Source organism: Cavia porcellus, unplaced genomic scaffold (assembly GCF_034190915.1).
Source record: "Cavia porcellus strain 051 isolate PalLab524CR breed Dunkin Hartley unplaced genomic scaffold, mCavPor4.1 scaffold_16, whole genome shotgun sequence".
NCBI lineage: Eukaryota > Metazoa > Chordata > Mammalia > Rodentia > Caviidae > Cavia > Cavia porcellus.
Genome location: NW_026947499.1, coordinates 28,587,568 through 28,615,027, shown reverse-complemented (window position 1 = coordinate 28,615,027; position 27,460 = coordinate 28,587,568). Strand labels below are relative to the sequence as shown.

General features: G+C 50.1%; 1 protein-coding gene across 1 annotated transcript; it reads right to left on the bottom strand.

Annotated features, from left to right (window-relative positions):
- Positions 1-4,678: 4,678 nt before the first annotated feature.
- Crybb2 (crystallin beta B2) lies at positions 4,679-15,191 on the bottom strand. Its single transcript, NM_001173071.1, is given in 6 exon segments — positions 4,679-4,942; positions 6,744-6,886; positions 7,911-8,043; positions 10,473-10,591; positions 13,567-13,646; positions 15,162-15,191. Coding segments are annotated over 5 exon segments (618 nt in total). The 5' UTR covers positions 13,621-13,646; positions 15,162-15,191; the 3' UTR covers positions 4,679-4,773.
- Between the last annotated feature and the right edge of the window lie 12,269 nt (positions 15,192-27,460).

Genomic DNA, 27,460 nt, shown 5'->3' with positions numbered 1-27,460 from the left:
AGGGTTATCTCTCCACTGCTGAGGTCCACAGTCCACACCCCAAGCTCCCTCCCTTGGCAGAGCGCAGCCAGGGCATATCGGACAGTTTGACTGGTTCAAGTGACTTCCCTGACTGTGATTTAATAGTGAAGCTTTGTCCTGTGCCAGCGCATTAGGCTTTCTCCCCTGGAAACTCCGATGGACTGAGAGTGTCTTTTTGCCTTCCCAGCTAGACATCAATGAGGACATTTTCTCTGCCCGCCACCACTCTGCAGACTAAGAGCAGCGTGTGGGCAGGTGGTACTTTCAAGTTTGGGGAGAAAAAGACCCAAGTGACTGGTGTTTACAAATACCTACAAAATCCTGTGTTATCTAGTTCATATTCCTCATAATTTTGTTAGGAAACACAAAAAGTGTCTTGCAGTGTTGTAGGGGTTGAGATTCCAGACTTGAAGCTTCAGGCCCTGCTGCCTGTTTCTGTGGGGAGCAGCAGATTGGATCTGAGCTGTTTTGTTGTGACTTGGGGCAAGGGAATAGTTTTTGTTCAGTCTTTCCTAGGGACCAGTTTAGTTTTTAAGTTTGAGACACAGACTTACTACATAGAAATTATTTTCACTTGAGGGCGCGTCTAAGGAGTGCAGTGGGGCACGCCCAGGTTCACGCATTGATCCATTTTCACTTGGGACTTCCCTACAGTCAAACAATGTCTCTTTTTGGGATCTTCGTTCAAAAAATTTAAATATTGGATTAGGTAGTCAAAAATGAGTATGTCATAATCCTAAAAGTAACAGTGAATTTTTTCCTTAAAAAGTAGAGAAAGTTTTGCTTTCCATTTTTGTTTGTTGAATGGAATGTTGTATAGCTTCCAAAGCGAGTTTGAAAATATTTCCATTAACTGTAAGCATTTAAAAGACGTCATCAGAACATCACTTTCCTTCACAAGTAACCCATTCCTCTCTGGATGACACATGGGGGCTTTATTCATTGATTTCCACTGGTGACTTCATGTAAAAGGTTAAATAGGTTTGAGGCCCGTGCGGGAAATAAAATATTACCAAAGTCTACAAAACACAAGTTAATCTCATGTGTTCTCTTCTGTGAAAGATCAGCACTGTTCTGTTTTTTAAACATCTCTCCCTCACTTTTGGTAGTGGGGCAGTCACCATTCTCTGTGTTTGCTGGGCTGTTTTCAGGTTACTGTCTTAACCCTCTGTCTTCAGCAGTTACCGGAAACTGAACATTTGGAATGGCGGAGCTTACAAACTAGGTTTTAGAAGTCTGAAGACTGGATTTAGAAAGCATGGTTTGGAATTACTGGTCAGACTCTCAAGCAGTGAAAAGTAAACGTTTCAACTTTGCATTTTAAAAATCATTTATGACTTTAAAAATACACTAGGAATAAAAACAACCAAGTTGTGGTCCAGTGACATTACTTTGTACTTTGTAGTTCTTGGCTCAACTGTGTTTTTTAAATCTTACTTTACTGCAAATTTTGGGCAAGGCTACAGCATACCTAAATTTTTATCTAAAGTTTCTCAGTTTTTCCTCCTGTGCTGCGATCCCTGGCCTCTTGAGGTTTTGTTTAAGCCTCCTGTAAACATGATATACGCGCCACTCGTAAAAATTCTGAAGCGTGTACAGCTTTCATGACTTAAATTTGATACACCCAATTGAAGCAAAGGAGTTTGACATTGTTAAGTTGCCGAGGGTTTTGAGCCACACAGAGTCAAATCAGGACCTCGCCTAGCACTATGGTCGTGTACTTGGAGCAGCACTGCTTATCCCGTGATTCCTGGCACAATCTTCACAACTGCTCCATTGTCCGGGCTCCCTTCGCACGCATAGGAGTCAGCTGTTTTAAGAAAAGTGTATGCCTTTATGCGTATTGAAGGTGCTACCTTTAAATTGTTGCTTCCTGACATTCCTCACAATGGAAAAATGACCAAGTGGAGCCCGCTCTAAGGACAGCAGCTTGGAGACAGCGAGAAGGGAGGGCAGGAGTGCTATTGCGAGTCCTATGTGTGATTTGCTTCTTCAAACGAATGTGTTATTGTCGTAAAGCTGAAAGGCTGATTTTAATGTGAATCTGTGTGTCGTGACAAAGGCTTCAGAACGCTGCCCACGGAGCGGATGTTTAGTATTAATGAACAGTGCCACATACACGTGGGTATCCATAACCTTTGAGTGTATGTTAATTAGCGCCCGCCTCCTGCATGAGCCCCCTTGCAGAGTCAGAGCCTTGTGATGTTCTGTACGGCCTTAGACTTTATTGACATGGAAATAATGGGTACAGCAAGTGTTTTTTAAAATATGATTCAGGGGTCAATGTATCGAGTTTTATTATTAAAAGTTGAAACTTAAAACGTGTGAACAAAAACAAATAAAAGAGTGTACTCTTTTCATGGGAAAAATTAATTCAAGAGAATATGCACTAGCACCATGTGCAGGCTGCCGCCAGACTGGGAACAGACGGACCCCAGCCCCTTCTAGCACACTGGCTGGCAAACAAGAAGTCCCAACTTCCCCGCCCCCACCCGGTAAGCGACTCGCTTATCTGGAGAAACGTAGCTACCAGGTGACATGCAATTGGATGCCTGTGGTGCTTTGGTGTTTGCTAACACTGCAGGTCTAGGGCCAGTGGGCTGATCACAGGTTCAGAGGATAGCGGTACACAGAGTGGCATCTAGGGATCCTCCTTCTGAGGGCGGTAGCCATTGCTGACTCCCTATGGTCTTATTTTGGAAGTCCTACATCATTTCCATTGTTTTGTTGTCTTAAACTTTATTCTCTTTTGTTTGATTATGTTAAATCCAGTGGCAGGAGCAGCTATTTCAAAGACAGCAAGATATATAATGGTAGCAATTTCAGGATTGCTATAGGCTTGTTTTGAAGCCCCTTATTGCATTTCTTGTTTTGTTTTTATTGTTTCTATTCTGTTCAGTTCTGTTTGATTTTTATTATACCTGAAGTTATCTGCAGCTATTTTGAAGATGTCAAGAGGTGTTATAGTAAGTTGTTAATTTTGTAATGTTTTGAAGTCCTGTATCTCTTACACTGGTTTGTTTTGATTGGTTTTATTATGTTTTATCCTCTTTAAAATAAGATAAAATAACAAATAAAAAGAAATTCAAGAGGATACTTCTGGAGGGGGAGCAAAATTTTCCAAAACTTTCAGTTATTTTTTTTGTCTTTTTCGTTTTTATCGGTACCAGGGATCAAACTCACAACTGCCTGCTTGCAAGGCAGGCGCTTATGCCGCTGAGCTAAATCCCCAGCCCCTCCAAGACTTTCTGAAGAAGACTGATGATTTAGGCAACCTTAAGGCTTCTCATAAAGCAATGAGTTCAAACACAGTGTAAGAGAAGATGCATGGTGGGAACATACAGAGAGGCCTCGCACACGTTTGGAGCCCTAAGGAGTGACAGGGGTAACCGCACCCCGGGGGAAGAGGCTGGGGACTCCTCAATATGCTACTGTAGGACAGGGGTGGCAAAATGGGCAGGGTTCCCCAAAAAGAAATTGGACCCCGTGCACAAAAATCATCTCCAGAAAGGATAAGCACTTAGACTTGAAGGCCAAAACTTTTAAATATTTAGAGAAAAGAATATATTCATCATCTGAGGTTTGAAAGAATTTAAAAAGACATGGAAGACGTAAACCACGGAGGGAAAGCTTGATCTTTGACTACATGAAAATTTAAAATCTTTGACTACATGAAAATTTAAAATCTTTTCAAAAGATACCAGGAAGGAACTGAGGAGAAGCTAGCTGCTGGCAGGAGATTGTATATCATTTATAACCAAAAAGAAATGAGTCTCTTGACTGGTGTGGTGGCACACACCTGCGGTCCCGGCACGCAGGACGCTGAGGCAGGAGGATGGCTGCGGGTTCAAGGCCAGCCTGGGCCACGTAGTGAGTTCAAGGCCAGCCTGAGCTGCATAGCGAGACCCTGTCTCACAAAACATTGAAAACTGAGTCCCTAGAGCCTCAGAGTTCCTCATCCCCAAGCCACCCTGCTGGGGAGGCAAGGTTTTCATGCTTTGGGTGGGGGGACAACAACAAAGCTGATAAATGAGTGCCTGCCACCCCACCATGGGCCACGGTGGCAGGAAAGCTCAGCACCCAGCCCAGGGGACGTGTAGACCATGCCTTGTTCCTGCAGGCGGCCACATGGCCACCTTGCCCCTGGCCACACTCACATCACACCAATGGGACAGTGCAGGCAGGGATCAGCGGATGCAGGCGAGCAAACGTGTAGCTGCAGCCTCTCCAGGGCGGGGTGGGGATCGCAGGGCGCCTGACTGTCCTGGGAGACGCACCACAAAAGCACAAAACACACACACCCTCCATCACCGTGGAAGCAGTGACACAAGAACGGCAAGCAGAGGGCTGGTTTTAAGGGCGGAGGCCGCTGTGTTGTGCCCCTGAGTGTGAGCACCGGAGATGAACGGAGCCAGGCACTTAGGAGGCGAGGCAGTCAGTTGTAAGGTGAAGAAACAGGCTCAGGGAGGCTGCACAGCGTGCTCAAGGTCACATAGCTGAGGAGCTGCAGAGCCGCAGGTGCAGACTCCCCTCTTGGTGATCGATACTCCTTTTTTCCCTCCTCCTCGTCTCCCTCAAACACACACACACACACACACACATACACGCACACACACATACGCACACACGGCCACAGTGGATAAAGACTAGCAGCAGACACGTTGCAAGACACACTTTATTCACTCACTGGGGGCCTGGCGGGATCCCGGACAGCAGCCCTGGCTTCTGGGCAGGTGGAACGGGGCTGGGGCACTAGCTGGAGGGGTGGAAGGCACCTCGCTGGTGCCACTGCATGTCTCGGATGCGACGCACAGACTGCACCTGTGGGTGGGGGGCCCCAAAGTCGCTGCTGTCCTTGTAGTCCCCTTTCTCCAGCAGGTACTGCAGTCCACGGTAGCCGGGGTACTGGTAGCCGACCCACCTGCAGGGCAGAGGCAGGGCGGGAGAACCCTTCAGCCATCAGGAAGGACAGAGCCGTCCTCTCTCAGTGCTGAGCAGGACACCTCTTCCCACCCACCCCCCTTCCAGCATGGAGCTGCTGCCTGCTTCCTTCTCTTGGGGGTGAGGTGGGGGGCTCGCTAACTTCCAATGCAAATTTTGACCAAAGGCCTGGTACCAGGACTGCAGCAAGGAGAGAGCATGAGCTCATGGATGCTAAGGGGACCCAGGCCAAGACCCAAGGCCGAGGGAGAATGGAGAAGATTCCAGGAAACCTCTGTAACCTACCCACCATCCCACCATTCAGGGCATTTACCATGAGTGGGACCATTGAATCTTTTCAGCACTTGGTGAACATTATAATCTGCCCAGCCAGGCTCTGTGAGCACATCCACCACTGCTTCTCAGTCCTATGGGCCCACATTTCTGCACTGCAGCCACTATAGCCTCTGTGGAGTCCTTAAAGGATTACCACCACAGGGCCTTTGCACATTCCACTGTCTTTTTCTAGGACATTTTTCTCATTTTCTTATTGAACAGTGCCTACTATGCCTTGATGTATCAGCTTGAGTCTGCTCCTTGAGAATGTAGCTTAGATTTGTATGGATTCTTAAATTGCTGACAGTTGCTCCTTCTAAAGTGTTAGGCAGACACAAAGGTCCCCCACTTCTATCTTCACATTCTGAGTGCCTGACACAGTGCAAGGCACATGACAGCTTTTGACAAATGAAATCAATAAAGGGATGAATGCGTGAATGGACACAGAAATTTGCACGTAATTACAGAGCTTGACAAGACCCAGGCAGCCAGTGTGTGTTGTTAACCCGGCTGTCTAGAGGGGGGAAAGCCCTGATTTGTAGCACTCACCAACTCCTTGGTATAAGTTTGCTTAGTATGGTTGATTTTAAGTTCCAATGATTAATGAGCCAGAATCTACAAAGTTTCTGGAAATTTAGGATTTGACTATTACGAGCCGGTCCATTGTCCCAAGGTCCAGAGTTTTGGTCCCAAGACCCCCAGAGACATCTGAATCTGTGGATGCTCAAGTCTCTTATATAAAATGGTATAGTTCTTGGAAAAAACCCAGGCGCATCCTCCTGTGTGCTGTAAACCATCCCGGGTGATTTGTAACACCTGATGCGATACAAATGCTATGTATTGCAGTGTCATTTGGGGAACAATGACAAGAGGAGCAAAGTGCAGGTGTTGAGTGCTGGTGTGATCGATACTTTCTGCGTGAATTTTCCACTCGAGGTTAGTTGGATCCTCAGATACTGAGTGCTGACTGTATGTCCCACCCCAGGACGTCCGCCAGAAGCCCTGCAGCCAGCCGTGATAGAATCCGCATATTTTATAGGGAGCAACCCCTCAATGCTCACAGCCAGGGTTTGTCTGTCAAAGGCCTTCTATTCGGTGGAAAGGGGCTCCTGTCTGCAGAGTCAGGAGCACATTCGAGAGGAGCCCGGCGTACGCAGGACTCCCTGCCACCACAGCTGCGTGAAGAGCATCAGCTCATTCCCACCTTTCCGCCTTGACCCACCTGACCCTAACCCTGACCCTACACTCTCTGCCCCTCAGGGCTGAGGCTGCAGCTGAGCTCTCTCTGTCCGGAGGCAGAGGGCTGTCCACTTGGAGTCCTGGGTGCAACCTCTGAAAGCCACAAGCAGCTGATGATTTGTGCCCATTCTCCAGCGGGAAGTCTGAGGTCTCAGAGGACAGTGACATGGTCACTAGTGAGCTCCGGGCTGAGGAGGACTCGGGCCCCCAAACCCCAGTGTACTTACGTGCCGCTCTGCACACGCACTGACGACACCTTCTCCTGGTAGCCGTGGGCGTGGAAGCTGGGCACGTCGTCATCGATGATCTCCATCTTCTTCCCCGTGAAGTTGGGGTTCTCATAGAGGATGATCTTGTGCTCCTGGCTGTCCTGTTGACACCGCGGGGGTGCATGAATGTGCGGGAGGGGCCCCACCTCATTCTCTGCCATGATCCTCGCCCTACCCAGCACTCCTGGGTGTCTGGGACATGCCACTTGCAGACTTCTGTTTCCATGTAACAGACCCTCCCTGTCCTACGCGTCGGGAATATTTGGTTCCGAGATGTCATTTCTCTCCCTCAGCCTCGACTTCTGTTTCCACAATGGCAGCTGTGATCTATCCACCTGCTTACCTGGACACACACACAGTCTCACCACCCCTCTGTACCAGGGCTATATCATCTCTTTAGCTTTTCCCATCCTCCTGACGTAGTTCTTATGTATCTCCTTTAGTCCTTTAAACAACTTTTAAGCTATTGGCAGATGAGGTGATGGAGGCTCAGAGAGGTGAAGTTACTGGCCCAGGGTCACACAGCTGGGGATAGCAGCGCCAACATCTGAACCCAGGTCTGTGGGAAGCTGAGCCCAAACTTCTCTAGTCTTCCATCAGCAGTAGGTCCTTCCATCTGGGAGGAACTGGTCTGGGCTTGGAAGGTTTGGGAGTAGAATATTTGAAGACTGCAATGACCTGTCCTCTCCCCTAGGATTCGCATGATGGTGAGAAACAGGAACAGAGATAGAACTGGGAACAGAGAAGTGCTAGCAGCTCACACTGTCGTGGGTTTTGAGTAAGAGCCAAACCACCTTCCTCATTCCTAACCTCAAAACATTCTTAATATTGATGATGACTCTCATTTATTGAGCAATTGCTGGCTGATAGGAGTATACAACCCCAGCAAGCACACTGCAGTCGCGTGCATGGAGCCCTTGAGTGATCCAAGGTGCAGCCCGTAGGCTGAGCGTGCTGGAGTTTCAGGAGTGGGTGTAATAACCCCATTTCACAGATGAGGAAACTGCAGCCAAAGGAGGGAAGGTCCCTCAGTTAAAGAGGCTTCTAGCCGGTCAGTAGGGGCACACCAGGGGCTAAGCCTCCAAGGAGGCAGACGGAGAGGAGGGTGACGGGCCTGAGACTCACCACTTTGATGGGCCTCAGGGAGCTGAGCGAGTCGGTCCTCCGGCTGCTGGTCCAGGAGTCCCAGCGAGGGTACTCCCCCTTCTCAAACACAAACTGCTCGCCCTTGCAGTTGGCCTGTTCATAGCCCACCCAGCTGCAACAGGGACAGAGGACAGGGGAGCGGATCAGTCCCACCCTGACCTCACCCTGCCCATCCGCCAGGGAGCAGCAGCTCCCTCTAAAGTCTCACACAAGGAGTCCAAGTGCAGGGTCATCTCAGGTCCCCAGAATTTAGGGCTGTGCAGCCAGCACACTGGCTGAAATAAGGGGGGCGTCCAGAAGACTGCCCGGCGGCAAATGCCCCTCATGTCCGAAGAGCAACAGAATGCTGCCAAATTAACAACCTGCACTCAAAACAAAAAACAGAAAGCCAGCAACCCTGATGTGCAGCACCTGCCAGCTTCCATGGCATCAGTGCTCCTGCTGCAGCTGTCTATGTGACATTGCCCAGAGCAGAGCTGGAGAGGGAGGAGCACAGTCGGCCCTCCCTGTGGGACAGCAACCCAGAACTGCAATCTAAGTCACGAATGGAAGAGGCAGTTCCAGTCACTGTCCTCTTTTAGCAGAGACCGTGCTCTGGATCCACAGCCCTGCCTCAGACAGTGTGTCCTGGAGAGCATTGTCAAGGGTTCCAAGATGGCTACATAAGGTTGTCCGTCGTTGCGGTGTTTAACATACCAAGTAAGACAGACAACTTAGATGCCTGATGGTCAGGGGAGATGAGATAAACCCGGCATGGGCAGTCACAGAGTGCTCCAAAGCCTTGATAAATAGCAGTTTAAGACACAGGTTCTCAATTCTAACTGAGTAAAAATAGCAACAGGCAAACTGGTTTCATGCAGATTCCTGGGCTCCAAACCCAAGAGTGTGATTTAGGGAGGCTGGAGCGGAGCCGGCATCTGCATTTGAATCATCTCCCTCCCGAGGTTCTGAGGCACATCAGCCTCCAGCCACTCTGGAAAACACCGCCCTGAAATGCCAGTCAATGAAAGGCAGGCTACCTTGTAAAGATCTTGAACTGAGTTATGAAACATTACAAACATTACACATTACACATTACATTCAGTTTCAATTTTTTTCAGATCAACTCTTAACAATGATCAGTTCTGAGGTTTAGAGTGAAAACTTTTTTGTTCTAAATCAGATCTTATTAACTTTAAGCAATAAACAGTAATTATTTTTTAACATCAAAATTTAAGTGAGTTGTGGTGGCACATACCTCTAATCTCAGCATTTTGGGAGGCTGAGGCAGGATGATACCGAGTTTGAACTCAGCCTGGGAAACTTAATCACTTGACGAGACCCTGTCTCAGAATGAAAAAGGGCTGGGGACTGAAGCTCAGGGAGAATGTTCTGGGTTCAACCTCCAGGATGGCCAAAACAAAAACAAAAACAAAAACAAAAACAAAAACAAAAAAAATATCCAAAATTTATCTTTTTAAAAAGAAAAAGGAGAACAAACTCTGTTTGGGAAGGCTGGGGTTTACCTCAGCAGTAGAGCATATACCTAGCATGGTCAAGGCCTGGGTTCAATTTCTAACACCACGAAAAACCAAACTAACCAAAAGCTAAAAGTACTTCATTAAATTATGTTCATCAACATCTTCCATCAAAATGGTAAAAGGCAACTGAAATCCAGATAGGGTGCTCCAGTGATCAAGGTTAAGTTACCCCGAGGGGCCCGGCTCTGGCACGGCAGGTCCCCCGAGCGCCCCCGAGCTGGCTTGGCAGGATGGGTCCTTTGCCTGTGTCTTGCAGGCTCCGGCATGGGCAGGGCTGTCACACTCAGCGAGCTGGAGACGTGTGGTGTGGATCACCCCAGCACCTCCAGGGTTACCACACCAGTCCACCCTTTTGGGTGGAGTCACTGGTGGCCCCATTTTCTAAGGTGTTTACAGAGAAGGAACAGCCAGGGGCCAAGAGAGAGGCCCCGGCCACACTACGGGCTTTGTGTCCTTGCAGGCTCACGGGGCTGTGCCCGGCCAGAAGACAGGGAGAACTGACTCCATCAGTCACCTCCCCTGCCTCTCAGGTAGTGACCCAGCCCTAGTGGGACAGCACAGACTTTAGAAAATCTGTTCAGATCCAGGGGCTCAGGACTTGGGGAGAGAGGCGTGGAGGCCGAGCCAGGACCCCAGGAGATCAGGGCCAGCCCCAGAACTGCAGTGTGATGGTTTTTAAAAGGCCTGTGTCGCTGCTGCCTATAGGAAGGGGCTCGCTCTGTGCCAGGCTTTCCTCCTGAGCACTCTTCTTTCTGCCTCTGGAGGACGGTCAGTCTCATCTGTCTTACAGGAGGAAACTGAGGTTCAGAGAGGGAAGTTCCTGCCAGATACACACAGCACAGAGGTGGTGCAGTCTGAATTTGAACCCAGCACCATGGGCCTCCCTGGGCTTCCAGGCCCCACCTTCTGGCCTCTGGCTTAGGAAACACATCTAGGGGCACCGTGACAGCAGACTCCCCCAGCCCTGCAGCCTGATGGCCTCCCCAGACAGCCTCGAGCAGGTGACACCCTGTGTACGTACGGTCCAGCCTGTACCAGGACAGAGCCTGCTTTCTCTACACCCGTCTCCTTCAGGTTGGGGCAGGGTCCATTGAGCTCATGTGAGTGGCCTTGGAAGTTCTCCTGCTCAAAGATGATGATCTGTGGAGGGGAAGGTGGGGAACAGAGTCAGACCCGCCCTGCCAAGAAGAAAGGGAAGGGGTGGCAAGCTCAGAGGCTCCAAGATGCCAGAGGCTGCACTGCTCCGAGTCGTACCAAACCTAAAGTCATAGTCTTGGCTCTGTGAGTCACCAGCTATGAGATCTTGTCCCTGAAATTGCTCCTTTCTCCTTTTCCCCTCAGTCTTCCCTTCTGTGAAATGGGTAACAACTGACCTAATGGGATTGTTTAAGCATTTGGGAAGCATAATGGTTAGTCATGGTGTTTGCTTTGCAGGTAGGAGACATAATTACGATCTTCTTTTGCAGTACTGGGAATGGAACCCAGAGCCTCTTGCACGTCAGGCAGGCACGCTGTCACTGTGCTCTGTCCTCAGTCCTTCAAGATTATATTTATTAATAAGCATGGAGTAGAGAGGTAGAGCCTGGAGCCCAGAGTTCTCTGCTGCAGCTGAAACTGAAGCAGCGTCTTGCAACTTAAAGGTTGCAAGTAACCTGAAGAGGTGCTAACACGAGGCTGGCTCTGGGGTGCAGCGCCACATTTTGTATTTCAGCCAGCTCCTGGGAGACACCAGCACCGCTCATGCACGGGCCACCTCCGGAGGCACAGGTGCTGTTTCTGGTCCCCTCAGAGTTCGGCCTGTGCGCTTGCCCTTCCCCTCCATTCCCCTGTAAAGCTACTCTGCACATACCTGCACCCTTTCCGCACGCCTCCACCGTGTGGGGTGTCTTGGTCTCCCTACAGCTGACCCTTCGAGGTGCTTCTCAAGGGCATCATGCTCCTTGACTCACCTGGTCTTGGTTCAGGCGGGGCTCGTCAGAGAACCTGAACCTCTGCAGAGTGAAGGGACCTACCTGCCTGAGGTCTCACAGCCACGCACCGACTGGGGGGTGGAGTCACCTTTCATGGTTTTAGTGGGAACAGGGAGTGGGGTTTCCAGGCCACCTTTCCGCAGGGGCTGCCTCAGGGGAGGAGGGCTCCGGGCAGCTGCAGAATCCACAGGGTCAGCAGTGGCTGCGTAAGCACCCTCCCGCCCAGCCCGGGGATTAGCCACATAAAGGAAGGGGCAGGGCAGTAGGGCTCAGAGACAAATTCCATGGGCTCAGCATAGCCTTTGCGGTCATTGACCTGGCCAGCGATGGGGCCAGAGACATGCTCCCATGCTGCGCTTGCTGGGCCACCCTGAGAAGCAGCTGGGTTGCTCCGAGCCTCGGTCCTCTTGTCTGTAAAATGCCTGTTCTGCAGTGGCCCAAGAAGGATTCAGAAGTGGACAGGGTGTGAGAGAAGGCTAGGTGAGAGGTGGGGCCAGGGAGGAAGGTCAGGGTCTGCACACAGAATCTGAGAAGCGCAGAGCATCAGGGACCTGGCGCTAGTGTTAATCTTCATCAGCGTGATGGGACGAACGGTGTCCACGTTACCTGACCCTTTACAGCTTCCCTGTCCATACAGCAGCCTCTAGGGACATAGAGCTATCGGACAGGTGCAGGCTACCTGGGCTAAGATGTGCTGTGCAAAATACACATCTGGTTTTGCAGATCTCTGTGGGAAAATGATGTAAAAGAGCTCCCTAAATTAAAATGCTAATATTTGGGATATCTGGGGTTCAAATAAAATAAAAACTAACTTCAACGTCACCTGTTTCTGTGTATCTTTCTCTCTCTCTATCTGTCTCTGTCTCTGTCTCTCTCTCTCTCTCTCTCTCTCTCTCCCTTTCTGTGTGTGTGTGTGTGTGTGTGTGTGTGTGTGTGTGTGTGTGTTACTAGGGATTTAACCCAGAGCCTTCACATTGAGCTGTATCCTCTGATATTTTTTTTTGTTTGTTTGGTTGTTTTTTAAAAATTTTTAGACAGGCTTTTGGTCTCAGTAAGTCACCAGATTTCCCAGGCTAAACTCAAATTTAGGATCTTCCTGCCTCAGCCTCTTAGACTCCTAGAATTATAGGCTTGTGCCACCACCATGACAACTGGTTTTTACTTTTTAAACTGTAGCAACTAGGACATTTGAAATTACATGTGTAGTCCATGTTGTGAATCTGTTGGACAGTGCTGCTTCAAACCTGGCCTTCTTGCCATTCTTCTGCTCACTCATGCAACCTCAGGGCCTTTGCACAGGCTGCTCCTGCTGCCCAGATGTTCATAGCAACCCCTAATCCAATTTTCACATGGCCATTCCCTTGCTTGACCCAGATCTCTGCCCAGACATCTCCACCTCTGAGAGGCCCTCCCTGACCATCTGAGCTTACCCAGTCTGCCGGCTCTCCAGAACCCCTCACCCCGTGTCCCTCTGCAGTGCTTCTCAGTACTTCAAGTCCTATGCTCATGTGCTTGTGTATCGCTGGTCCTCTAGAAAGCAGGGTTCAGAAAGGACAGGCTGAGGCTGCATTAGCTGGGCCTGCCTGGCTAGGGAGGAACTGAACAGACAGAGGGCAGTGCCAGAAGAATCCATGGCAGGCCCAGGTGGGAAGTTGTTAAAGAGGTGTGGAGAGCAGATTGTGTGATGGGAATCTGGCTCGGGCCAGGTGGACATGCGTGTGTGTCAGGATAAGCCTGGTGCTGTGCCTCTCCACAACCACCTGTGTGTAAATCTGGTTCTCATTTTAAAGAGGGAATAGAGGCTCCGTGGTATCAGATAACTGTGCAAGATGACACAGCACGAGCTAGCAGGGAACCTCAAGGGCTGCATCTCCGATGGGGCGCAGGGTCCACCCAGCCTCCAGGAACCTCCTAGGCACCAGGGTGTGAGGTACCCGCAAGGCAAGAAAGTAAACCCCAAAGCTGGAAGCTGTGCTGGGAGCCCGGCCTGCCCCAGGCCTGGAAGGGACCTTGCGAGTCAGCCCTCAGTGTGCAGACCTGAAGACGAGCAGGGCTGTGAAGGGAAGGCAAAAGCCACGCACTCTTTCAGAAGGGAACTCGAGTTTGGAAAAGCAGGCTCATTTGTCCCACCTGGCTGGTACCCACCTTGGGGTTGAGGGGCTGCTGCTTGCCCGCCTGGGTCTGGTGGTCTGAGGCCATGGTGGACTGTCCCGCACAGGAGTGACCTGAAAGACACAGAAAGCCTCCCTGAGGACCTCGCTGGCCCTCGGCTTCTTCCCCTGGAACCTCAGGACCACCCCTTCCGGGCCCGGCCCTGTGCTGTCCCCCTGACTGCAGGTCATCTGCACAACTGCCTGGCACGTCACCTCTATTTCTGTGTCCAGGCCAGCCTGGGTGGAGGGGAAAATGAGGTCCCCTAAGAGAGTGGTGACAAACCAGAACTTGAGATGGGGTCCGGAGCTGGCCCAGCACTCTGCTGCGGGCTGCAGATGCCACACTGACCCTGCTTTGAAAAAGCGCTGGCTATGTCAGGGGCCACTGTGGCTCCCAGTTTGGGAACTAGAAGTCCCTCTACCCCGCCCCAGCCTCCACCTGCTCCTGGAGGTGCCTCTCCACCTCTCGGTACCCAGACGGCTCCTCTCGCTGTGAGTCCTGACTGCACCGTGTGAGCGTGGTGAGACTGGTACGGTACGATAGTGGAAGCTGGAGCCCTGGGGCTGGTGGAAAAGTCTGGTAAACCGTAAGCCTCTTCCCCTTCCTCTGGGAAGGGCTGGCATCCCAGCTGCGGCCTCCTGGCTGTCAGCAAGGACACCCACCCTTGGTTTTCAGAGAGAGTACCCAGTGGCCAAAACCCCTTCCTGCAAAAAGCTGGGCTGGGCCATCTTTCCCAAGGAAGAAAATCATGTAAGCAGGTTAGGAGCAAAATCTGCCCCTCTGTCTGCCAAGGAACCAGCCCTCAGCGCCTGTCATGGGGCCCGAGGTCCCCGCATTGGACTCCCCAGTACTGTATCCTCACACTAAAGACAAGGAAGCTCAGCAGCCCAGCTCAGTTGTTGACTCCACCATTAACAGCATAGAGCCCTCAGGCAGGTCACATTCTTTCCTACTGCCTCATTTTCCTGTCCTGTAAAATGGGGCAGCAATGGTGCCTGACTATATGTGTGAATAGGTTGCAAGAATGCAATTATGTAAAATATATTCAGAACCAGCCAGGGACAGCAGAGATGGTGTTCTTAAGATCCTGTCAACCAAGTTAGTGGCATCAAAATCATGTGTTATGACAGCACCTAGAGAGCTTTGACTTCCTAGCCTGGACCAGAGGTATACCAGGAAAGCACAGTACCTGTGGAGAAAGCTGGCTTGTTCACCTGGAAAAGACCAATGCTAAACTGTTCTTGGTTTGCAAACCCCAGTTACACTTTCCTGTCCAGCTTCTGGTGAAACAAAGATGCTGATAACGTTTGTTGTTAATGGAGCCTCTTCTGAGTGCCTGCTCTGTGCCAGGCACCATGCTGCACTGCTCACCTGTCCTCTCCCTCATCCCTATGACAGAGGAAGTCTCATGCTCCCTCTCCCCATTTAACAGAAAAGAAAACTGAGGCCGAGATCATGGAAGTCTCTGCCCAAGGTCACCTTGTCAGAAATCAGAGGCACCTGCACTCAAATCTGGGTTCTCCCCACTTTCCAACAGGCATGAAGACGACAGAAAAAGGCCAGACAAACAAGAGAGACATTCTTACCAGCGATACCAGCCCCTGTGAGTACCCGTGAAGCCCGGCCACCGGGAGGTGGCATTTATACCTTCTCCAGGAGTGCCGCTGCCAAGATGGGTGAGCACTGCATCCCTGTGGAAAGCGGGGTGAGAATGCTGGATTAAGCCCACAGCAAAACCTGGGTCAGCAAATGTGCACAGACATTGTGTCTCCACACAATAATGTCATTAGCTTTCAGATTCAGCCATGCCAGGGTGGTCAGGCGGCTGGACAAGGAGATGCCCACTTTGCATGCATCAGCCCTCCAGCTGCCAGGACTGGGGCATGCCAGGTTCACAGGCGCAGTCATCAGGCCCTGGGGCATGGCAGACAGAGTGATCTCAGTGACCCTGTAGACAAATGGGAGGGGAGCTGGGCAGAGCCAAGCGTTTCATCCACCCATCCACTCATCCACCCAACCATCTATCCTCCCATTCGACAAATATTTGCTGGGCATCCACTTGGCACCAAGCTCTATTCTAGGGGTCGGTCACTGTCAGGAGGGAGGCCAACTCCAGCCTGGGCCATTCCGGGAAAGCTGCAGGAGGAAGCGGAGTCCTTGGGATGGAGCAATGGGGATAAATGAGCCAGGGGACAGGGCTGGAAAGGAAATTCCACACAGAAGAGGCCCACGTGTAGGGAGCAGGTTGTTAATACAGCTCCAGGGGGACCTGCGATGGGCAGGGGAACAGGAGGCGGCTGGGAACCATGAAGGTCATCCTTGGGGCTCTGACCACCACTGGCTTGCAGCCCCTAAAGGTGGAGCTCCTACGACCTTCTCCCGCCACCCTGGTGCTACTCAGGGGCACCGCCCTACAGTATGTGCCTTCCCCATGGATGTCTCCCCGCAGCCCAGGTTGTGGCCTGAACATGAATCCAGGGTCAGGTAGGAAAGGAGGGGCTGTGCTGGGGCTTGGAAACTGGCGGGGGAGGGTTGAGGATCTCTGTTCTCTGCCGCTCATCCCCCGCCTCACACGTGCACACACGCACATACACCCACATTCTACACGTGAACACACATGCGCAATTCACACTAGACATGTGCGTGCCCCAGCCCTAGCCAGGCTGTGCACCTCTCGGTGGCACTTGTCACCACCTGACATTTTGCTGCTCATGTATGTCCCGTGTTCCCAGTGATAAACATCATTTGGGCAGTGATGCCATCTGCCTCTTATCATGGCATCGTCGGTGGCATCTTACTATGCAGGACACACAGCGAGTGTGTGCCTTAGATTCCGAGGGCAGCAGTGACATGCACCACAAACTGGGTGGGTGAGAGGCGACAAAAGACTGAGGCGTAAAGCACTACAGACACAGTATGTGGTGCCTCCATTAAACGTGGAGTGGGGCATGGCTGGCCGTAGGGCTAAGGGTTGGAGAAAGCAGGGTACGCTGAGCAGCACTGGCCCCCACTGCTGGAGGACCATGCACCCCAGATCTTCTCTGTGCACCGAACTCAGGTGTCCTTGGTAGTCTGTCTGGCAGGTGCAGTGCTCAAAGCAGGAAACTACACCCCCAGCACCTGACAGCCTGCCCTGAGCCCCACCCCACTCTCCCACCACCAACGCTGAGCTCACAGGGATGGAGCACCCATCCCTAAGGACATGTGGATTCCTGAACCCAGAGGGCCACTGTGCCCTCCTGGACCAGCCAAGCCCATCACAGATGAAGCAGTCATTTCTGGGGCACTTAGCCTAGGCAGAAATGTGTCCCAGGGCTACTCGCGCGTCCAGACTGCTGCTGGGGGCCACCTCTTGGAACTCAGAGCAGGGTTTCTGGATGCCATCTGCTACTAAGCCACCCCTCCTCGAGCTAGGAGAGTTTGAAGAAGGGAAGAAAACTCCAAAGCCTGGCTTCCAAGCGCTCCACACAACACCCTACACCCACTCAGCCAACCAGGCCCTCCAGCCCTGGGCATCCCAGCACTGACCCTACCAGTAGGTGGCAGAGGTCGCCTCCCCCGGTGCTGCCAGGCAAGGGCAAAGGCTCTCCTCATACCTACTGCCAGCTGCCCCTCAATGTCGGGTCTGGCTTGCGGGGCCCAGCAGTGCATCTGTGCCACAGGGTGCCAACACGCTGGTAGATGAGGCAGTGCGTGTCTTCTGCTACCCTCGGGGGCCAATATCTAGTGCCAGCCTGCCAGGCCAAGTACCCCTTTGTGTTCACGAGTGGTATTTAGGTGTGTGGCACTTCCCTGTGGTTCTGCGGGGCGTTCCAGGGCCGGGCTGTCGGCGTGGCAGGGCTGGGTGCTGGGCCTGCTGAGTGCGGTGGAGGGGGGCGAGCTGCGTGCAGCCTGTGAGCCACAGCTGTGCTGTCCCACCGTCCTGCTGTCCTGTTGTCCTGCCTACTCGCTGCCTTCCTCACCTTTCTCTACCGCCACCACGTCAGGCACCAACACCTGCCTGTGGAGGTGCACATCTCCCCTTCATTCAGCGCAGGCCTTCCCTTCCCCGAGACCACCTGCTCCTGCGCAGCCCCGGCCCGCATCCTCTCCCCTGCCCTGGGTGGCTCCAGCTCCCCGCAGCTGCTGCAGAGCCGGCCCCCGAGCAGCTGGCTGCCTCACTGCTGCTGCTGTGCGCGGTGCTTCAGGACCAGGACGGGAACCCAGTGCCGTCTGGGACCCCGGGGTGGGGAAGTTCCCCCTTCTGGCTCCGGCTGGGCTGTCCCTGGCATCCCTGCTGTGCCCGCTGGCCTCTTCCCGATGTCTGTGTCCAGGCTGCGCCCTTTTTCAGGCTCTCTAGCTGGTTTGGATTCGGGCCACCCTAATGACACCATTTCGCCTTCAGTGCCTCTGTCACTGTCCTGTGTGTAGGTAAACCCACAATCTGAGGCCCAGGGAGTGCAGCCTTTAGCAAATCATTTTGCTCACAACTCCCCTGTAACAGATCTCCATTAAGATTTGAATATTAATCATATTCATCTTGGCTGCATTAAAAAGTGGATTATATCTGAATAACAGAGCATTTTCACACTTAGATAGTGTGAGGGTCTATCATGAGTCAAGCACTGTCTGTACCTACGACCTCCTTTAGTCTTCCCAACTGTCCGGCAGGATGCTGTTCATTTACTGATTGACCCATTTTATAGAAGAGAAAGTTGAAGCTCAGAGAGATTAAGCAACTTGCTGAAGTTGCACAGTCAATGAACAGTGGAGCTGGACTTTTTGCATTGGGTGATACTTTGCTCCCTGGGAGGTCTTTTATCTTTCAATCGTCTTTGAGGTAGGTATTGTTAGTATGGTTAGTTGAGGCTCAGAGGGGTTAAGTAACTTGTCAAGATCACACAGCAAGGAAGGCATCAGAACAGATCTTGAACTTAGGTCAGGCTGACGTCTGAATCTTTAAACTACAGGGCTTCTACCTAACCTCATCTCTATCAGGAGCAAAGCCTTTTTCCTGGGCACCTTGCATTATTGTCATCTGGGAAATGGTTCTGGGCTGATAAAAAGGACAAAGCACACTGGAAGGAGGTTCGATTATTATTTCTATTTTTATAAATAAACTGAGACTCAGGGAAGGGGTCCCCTCAGCCCAGTCACAGGGCCAGGAAATGATAAAGCACAGAGCTCAGAGCTGTGGCGCCAAACACTTCAGCTCACATTACCATCCTCCTCATAGCCAGGTGCTTCAGCTGTGAACTGACTTCCTCCTTCTCCTCTGCACAGATCCGAGGTCCCTGGGTGCGCCATCATCTCCCTCTGAAACCCAGAGAGTGGGTGGCCGGGCTTGGACCTGCAGTGGGAAGCCTCGGGAGCCACATCTCTCAGGCATTCAGGAACACAGACATGTGGGCGGCTGCCCTGTTTTCTTTTCTTTTTTAAAATTTTATTTAAGGAGAAAAAGAAAAAACAACAGAAAAAGGATACAAGTTATACAGAATTTCAGAAAAAATAAACAGTAGGAAATCACTAGTTAATAGATTACATATTGTCATCTTAAAAATAGTTGTTTAAGTTACAAAATTAAAGCATATAGAGTGAACATTCAAACAGTGAGACTGCAAACATTTCTGTTCAATGATCCAACAAAACTCAGTAATATGGTTTTCTATCTTACACACTTAAATATACATGCAGTTATATCGTTTAGAGCACTTTCTTTTCCTCTCTTTTGTACAATGACAATTACACATTTTGGGTTTTATTACTCCCATAGTTCTTATTACTTTTTTTGAAGAGAATGAAACCAAATGTGACATAACAAAACAGAGTCAGTCAAATCAAAAGGATGGACATAATACATAATGTAAAAACAAAATACAAGGTGATCAACAGTGGTTACCATAATGCCTCTTGCTATCTTAAAAAAGAATTGCCTATATCATCAGTTATAATAAAACTGAGCAAAACAGTAAAGAACAAGACCAATAAAACCAAAACATTGGAGACATTACAGGACTTCAAAAGAAGATAATAGTCAACTAAAATGGGCGTCATAATGAATCTTATTGTCTTCACCATTGTTGCCTATATTTTCGAACTTGGTACTATCAAGCAAAACAGAATAGAGGAAAATCAGTCAAAACAAGATGGTGAGAGCAATACAGGATTTCAAATCAAGTTAATAGGAAATCAAAGTGGGTTACTATAATATATCCTGCTGTTTTTATTTTTCCCTTAATTAAAAAGATAAAAATAAAAAAGTAAATAATAAAAAAAAGGAGATTCAGATAAAAGAGGACTTAACAACAAAACAGCACAGGTCAAAACAAAATCATTTAAGCAAAATAGTGTTTCACCACAAGATATCCCGACATAAAAGTACTTACCATCGTATCTCTTTCTTTGAAATCTTTGAGTATAACTTCGTATACTGTAGCATCAAACATATCAAGACAATGTAAAACCATTCAAGAGAATGACAGTATTACAGGGTATTTAGAATCAACTAACAGAAAATGAACAATGGTTTCTGTATAATCTCCTTGTCTATAAAAGTTTTTGTTTATATTATCACATATAATAAAATCCAATAAGATACAACATGTTAAGACTGATGGAGACAGAAGAACAAAAGCTTGATGGGATTTCAAAACAAGATGATACTAAATCAGCACTAGCTATTACAATGTCTTGTTTTCTCCAAAATAGCTGTTCCTACCATCCAGCCTTCTCTGCCTCATTTCTGTTGAGCTCTTTTTCTGTAATTAGTCATCAGTTTGTCTTCTTCATTTCGCTTTCTGCTCCATTCATTGTGGCCTCTCTGCCACTGTTTCTGGAATCTTGGTATTTTTGTTTTTTAGAATGTCCTGCAAGTGTTCTCTGTAGAGTTGAATTAGTGGTTGCAAATTCCCCTAGTTCCTCTTTGTCCTGGAAGCACCTTGTTTTTCCATCAATTTCCAGGGACAGTTGTGCAGGATATATCAATCTTGGCTGGAGGTTATTATCTTTCAAAGCTTGAATTATTTCCCCCCATGCTCTTTGTGATTTGATGGTTTGTGCTGAGAAGTCTGCTGTAATACTGATGGGTGTTCCCTTGTAAGTGATCTGTTTCTTGTCTCTGATGGCTTTTAATATTCTGTTCTTATATTGGATTTCTGGAATTTTGATTATTATATGCCTGGGTGTTGTTCTGTTTGGGTTGTAGGTGGCTGGGGTCCTGTATGCCTCATACATCTGAGTATCTTTACCTTTTGCTAAATTAGGGAAATTCTCCTGGATTATTTCTGTGAATAGCCTTTGTAGTTCATTTGTTTGAGTCCCTAATTCTTCTTTTATGTTCTTAATTCTTAAGTTATAGATCCTCTTACCATCTTCTAGCCTTTGTATTATTGCTGTTTGTTTCCTTGTTATTTTTAAGAAGTTTTTCATTTCAAGCTCCCACATTACAAATCTGTCCTCCAGTTCAGATAATCTATCCTTAGTTTCTTTCAAGCTGTTATGCCAGCTTTCAATAGAGTTTTTAGTTTCCTGGTAATCTCTTTGAACCTGCTTCACGTATTCTATGTTTTCTCTATTTTCTCCATCAAACAATTCTCCCCTTTTTTTCTGTTCTTCCATTCCACCGTGTGTTTTTTCTTGGGCAGTGCTTAGCATTTCTCTAACTATTCTACTTATATCTTGCTTTAGGTCATTAAATACTTCACTTTTGAACTTGTCTATGAGGCTCCGGAGATATCGCTTTATGTCTATTGGTGCCGTGTCTGATATTGCATGTTTTCTGTCCTCATTCTCCTTTGCATTTACCTTTCCTGGATCAGTGTTCTCAAGATTGGGGGCCGAGGACCCTTTCTTGTTGCTCCTTCTTCCCATATTTTTTGTTCCTTCCATACAGGTGTATATAGGAAGCCCAGTTTCTTTCTTTGTTGGTTACAGTTTGTTTGAATCGCACTGGCTAGGTGTTCCTGCACACTGCAGTGTACGAGGGAGACACAGGCCTGGGCAGCCTCTGCTGGGCCCACCCCTCCAGGTCAACCTACTGAAGGCTTCACTGCTAGGGTGCACTGCCAGGTGCTGGGACCGGTTTGGGCTAGCCTACTGGGTCTTTGTCTGCGGTGTCACCCAGGCCAAACACTCCCCACCAATCCCGCTTGAGAGGGGAATATGCGACTAAAGTCAGTGCAGCGTCCTGTTCCGGCTAGTCTGCCCAGTCCTAGAATTTCCTCTGTTGGAGCCTCCTTGTCTATGGAAGGGTCCCCGTTCCTCACTCACCGCAGGTCAATCAAGGCTCCCTACTAGTTCCGCTCTCAACTCTGTTTGCCAATTCCTGCTCTCAGAGCTTTCGTGTCTCTGTCCCTGCTGTACCAATTCAGACACAGCAGCAGTGGCAGGAAATTCAAATTGCGATTTCCAGAGGTGTGGGTTCCAGCTTCGGCACTGAGATTTTATCTGTTTCTGTTATAGCACTGGGATTGCATTTCCAGCTGGTTTCTCTCAGCTTAGTTCGTTCCTGGGTCGGCAGGGTATATCACCCTTGCTTAGGACTCCTCACACGGCACCATTCCTGGATTCTAACCTGGCTATCTCAGAGAGCCTCCATAGCTGCTGTTATCTATCCGCCATGTTCTCCCAAAAGTCAGCTGCCCTCTTTTCAAAACCTGCCCACCTGCCCTCCCTCCCAACCTCTCTCCTCTCTCCCTCTGTCTCTCCCTTCCTTCTTTGCTTCTTTGCTTCCCATCTTTCCAGTACTGGGGATTGAACCCAGGGCCCTCACATGGAGTTACATCCCCAGTCTCTTTAAAATCTTTTACTTTAAGACAGCATCTTGCTAAGTCACTAAGTTGTCCAGGCAGGGCTCAAACTTGAGATCTGTCATGTCTCGCACAGCTCTTGATGTTCTCAGGGTGAGGTTGGTGAGAAGACGGAGGAAAAAAGGACAAGAGTCAGAATGCAGAAAATGGAGGCTGGAGGCCTGAGGCTGTGTGGAGCCCTCTCCTGAAGGGAAGAAAGGAAATGAGGAGAGGGAGGGGGAGGGGAGGGGAGCGAGTGCTCCGATGGCTGCAGTGCATTTATTTATACACTTGGGAGACTGAGTATCATGTGAAACCTCTGCCTATCCACCTGGCTTGTCTCAGGTGCCCAGTGTTCTTGAGACAAGAGCAGCTTATTCATGTGACTTCCTTCAGGTGCTCTGTGCTCTTAAGGCTGGCCTTGCTCTGGCCCTTATGTGATGAGTCTCCAGCCTTAGCTGCTCCCCAGAGAGACCCTCCTGCCTCAGCCTCCCAGGGTGCTAGGATCAGAGGTGTGCACCACTATACCTGGCTTTTATCCTTATTTCCTTTTTATCCCCTCACTCAGACTAGGTACTAGGACAGAGATAATCAGCCGTGTGAGTATTCACATTCATTCATTCCTATGTCACAACCTTCAGTAATGTGTCTGGTGAGGACTTGGGGAGAAGTACATGCAGGATTCTGCCAGGTGTTACTGGTAGCTGGGTGTTGCTGGGCTTGAGTTCACAGCAGTCCTCTTGTCTCAGCCTTCTGAGTGCTGGAGTTACAGGTGTGAACTGCTATGCTTAGCTACTGCTTTTGCTGGGCTCTGGGTGATGTGCTTGTCCAGATGGTGAGCTCAGCCATCTCTCGTCCCTTGGGGCCTGCACAGGGTCCATCTCACATTAGGTGCTCAGAAAATATTTGGTGCCTGGTTGAATGAATGAATAAATAAGAAGAAAAGAATGTCTAAATCTGAGCTCTTAAGACGCAAGTTGGAGTACAAGTCATTTATTGGGTGAGATTCCAGGAAGTAGAGGATGGCAGGATATCAGTGAGCAGGTACACCTGGGTCTTCTTGAAATCAGCTCAGGGTGGAAGTCACATGACTTACTCTAACCAATAAACATTCAAGATGCTGTTTCCAGGTGAAATCATTTTAACTGCAGGAGCCAGACTCCCCCACCCCATCTCTTCTTCTGTCATCCAGAGACAGAGCTGTTGCTAGCTGGCAGTGTCCCCATTGGCCTGGATCCCTGCATGACCGCATGGAGAAGCACTGACATGTAGTGAGAGTGAGAAATAAGCCTGTGCTCTGTTACACCACCGAGATGTGGGGTTATTTGTTATGGTAGCATATCTTGACTAATACACAGAAGGGAAAGGCTTGGCTTTTCCAATCCCCATGTGATCATTAACCCTGACATGTAGATTTCATTGGATTAAGAAACACCAAGGTTAGTAAAGCACACTCCTGGGTGTGTCTGAGTGGGTCACAGAGATGTGGTCTTGGGAACTACATCTGGCCCCTGCCCCTCTCTTTCTGGCACTGTCCCCCTGCTCTGTTTTCCCAGCTGCCATGAACCGAGCAGCAGTGCTTCTCCAAGGCCTTCACCATGATGCTCCTGCCCTGGAGCCTGCTGATCATAGACTGAAATTGTGAGCAAATTAAAATTCTCCAGGTTGTGGGTGTTGGGTACTGTAACTATGTGACAGGAAAGCAGGCTAATGCTTGCCTTGTCTTCCTGCTTGCATTAACAGAATGGGCCTTGGTGACCCCATTGGACAAATACAATTGAGTCCTTAGCTGCAAAGGAGTCAGAACAAGAAGGTGCCTCTGAGAGCATGGAGCTGATGGTTCTCATGACCATCAGAAGTCACGCCCCTTTCTTATAACAGTTAACAGCCCCATTACTCTCTTGAGGTAAAGTAGGTACATACAAGCTTTCAGCTACAAGCTACAAAAGAGCTTTCAACACAAATAATAAGCTGTCCTAACTATAAATACAAAAGAATGCTACAATACAATGTGTGCCATCAACACGCCTATGCTAGATAGTGTAAGAAAACAGTTAGGGGGCTGGGGATTTAGCTCAGTGGCATAAGCGCCTGCCTTGCAAGCAGGCAGTCGTGAGTTCGATCCCTGGTACTGATAAAAACGAAAATGACAAAAACAAAAACAAAAACAAAAAAACAACAGTTAGGCAGCTCTCCCTATTTACCATGGGATGGGTACAAGTTTGCAGAGTTGTTAATGGAGAGCTAAAGGTACATGTGACATTTTGTACCCCACTGGACAAGAATCATGAACATAACACAACAGCTACAGTGCCAGGAGCCCAGGGAGATTGGTGATACAATTGTTGCAAACAGCATGGCTGCTCCTGCCACTTTCCTGAAGTGGTGGAGGCTTGGGAAGATTCCAGCTGAGTGGTGAGGATCTGGGAACCTGGTCACCAAGGAGAAGCTGCTCCTGCTGGCTGCTAATTGCCCAGAATTGTTCCTAGGTGAGGAGGATACAGCAACACTATGCTGGCGGCTGGCAGTACCCCTCACTTACCGGACAAGGCAAGGTCTCGGGGAGGAAGCCCACAGCTGGCAGATGATGACAGCCAGGGTGGAGGCTGAGAAAAGGGCCACAGGCGGGAGAAGTGACCCAAAGGTTCCCAGAGAACCAGGAACCAGGGAGGCCACAGTGAGGCTAATGGAGCGCTGCTTGGAGACCTCAGAGCCCGCTGCCCTGCTTCTGAGAACTCTGGGCCCAGCCTCGTCCCCATGAGCCCTGGGCACGCTCAGCCCCAAGAGCCTAGGGCTGGGTACCGAGCTGGGTCTTCAGAGCCTGGCCTGGGTTGTTTCCACGTGTGTCTTTATGGTGAGCCTTGCTGCTGAGTCGCAGTTCCTCTGTGCTGCTCAACCACAGAGGCTGTCTCCAGGGTCTGTGTCTGGAACTGAACTCGGGAGCCTGTCTGTCCCCTCATCATTGGCCAAAGAAGAAGAAGATGAGGAATGCTTGCACAGAGTCCTCTTGGTTCTGTGCCTTCTCTATGAAGTTCGCTTGGGTCAGTACTCACAAGCCATGAGAGAGGTGTTTAGCCTTGTGGTCTCCAGGTCACAGATAAGGAAGAGGGACAGAGAGGTTCTGCAGTTCTCCCAAAGGCACACAGCAAGTAGTAATGCGCAGGAGGGATCTGCTTAGTCTTACTGTCCTCAATCCCTTGACCGTACTGTCTCTAACCACTGACCAACACTGTCTCTCAATTAAACAAGTGACTAAACTTCATCCTGCTGTAACTGAAGGATACACCCTCTTGCTTCTTGATCACTATCAGACTCTGGCCCTGCAGGAGACAAAGCTTGCACCTGCCCTGGAGCTAAGAGAAAGTTTTTGGAGATTTTGGAGTCCTAGCTCTCTCTTCCCTGACTGTGTGACTTTAGCAGTTGACTTGCCCTCTCTGAGTCTCCTAGAGGCCTGCAGGACTGAATGGGATAAAGCATGGTGTACTTTCAGAGAACAGATGGTTATTATGGCCTTTAGGTCAGAGTCACCTGGATACCAGTGACTACCTAAAGCTGCTGTGGATCTGGGGTACAGCTGGCCCCCACCTCTAGCAGCCCCAAGCCCAGGGCCCATGTGTGGTCTGAGGAAGGGAGCATGCTGACACACACTGCACACAGCCTCCACTCTCCAGAAGCCTGTCTTGGGCCATCTTGGTGTCGCTTGGTGCTAGGAGTGCATAGTAGGTGCTCAATAAACACCAGGAGCAAGAGTATCACTTGGAGCAAGAGTATCACTCTCAACAGCCCATGAACAAGGAAAAAGGAGCTCTGGAGCCAATCCTGAGTGTGGCAAAAGCCAAGGCACTAAGGCAATGAACATCATCCTCTGGGCCTCAGTTTCCCTCTTGCACACCAGAATCATTATCACAGGTCTGTGCTCTTGGCTCTGCAGCAGCTCTGGTACCAGCTATTATTATTACTGTTGCTGTGGCAACTACTATTTTTGCTGTGCTTTTCTTTCCACTCTGTTTCTGGGGCTCGCTGCCCCGGCGGGTGTGTCAGAGTGGGCTCAGGCTCGAGTGTTCCGGAGCTGGTACTCAGGCATCGGTCTCAGCCCTACTTCTGCTTATCCATGTGGCCCTGGATAGGGCCTCCCGCCTCTCCGAGCTTCAGTTTGCTCATCTGTTAATCAGACTGAGAGCCAGGCCTTCCTCCTGATAGATTCAGTGGGATTTGGTGCAATGGGGTTTGAAATGAGACATGAGACAGAGGAAGGCGACAGAGAGGGGGCTGCTGTCCCCACACAGAGGAGGGCAGGCCCTGCCCTGACCCATTTGGGTCCAAGGCCAGTTCTAACCCATTTGGGTCCACCCCACCACAAGCACCAGAGTCGCGGTGATTTCTGAGCTGTACCGCCTTTTGAAAACATGCAGGCTAGAATGACTAAACACTGCCACAGTCTTTCCAGGTCCCCCCACCCAGCCTCCCACATACCAGCTGCCTGAGCAGGGGGGGGGGGCGGGGGGACTGCAGGTAGCTGAGTGACAGGGAACAGAAGCAGAGGGACATGGAGGAGGCGGGCGGGGCTGATCCCCACTGTGCTGGCGGAAATCAGCCGTCCCCACAGTCAGTCGGGAGGGACACCCTCTACTTCCCTTTCTGAGGCAGGAGGGACCCTCCAAGCCTGGCATTGCCATGGCGACCCCACGCATCTTCCCAGCCTGGCAAGGCTGCAGAGGCTCAGAGCAGCCATCAGAGGTGGGAGAAGGGGTGGGATGACCCCCAGCCAAGGCCACAGAAGACCTCTGGGCCCCGGGACAGAAGGGGCTGCACTGCCACGGCTCAGCCTGCCCTCTGCACACCTCCCTGCCGGCCTCCTGGAGCCCCTTCCTGGCCCTGCAGAGAAAAGTTAAAGCCCTGACCAGCCTGGCTCTGCTCCCATCCACCCACTTTCTCCCTTCTCTTGCTGACTGCATTCTGGACCAACCGCAGTCTTTGCCAGCTCCCCGTCGCCCAGGTACATTCCTGCCTCAGCCTGCCTGCAACACGTATGTCCATTCATATCCAGCCTCAAGGTCGCTTCTTCAGGGGAGCGTTCCCTTCCCCCCCCCCCCCCGACTTCCACCTCTGCACCCCAACTG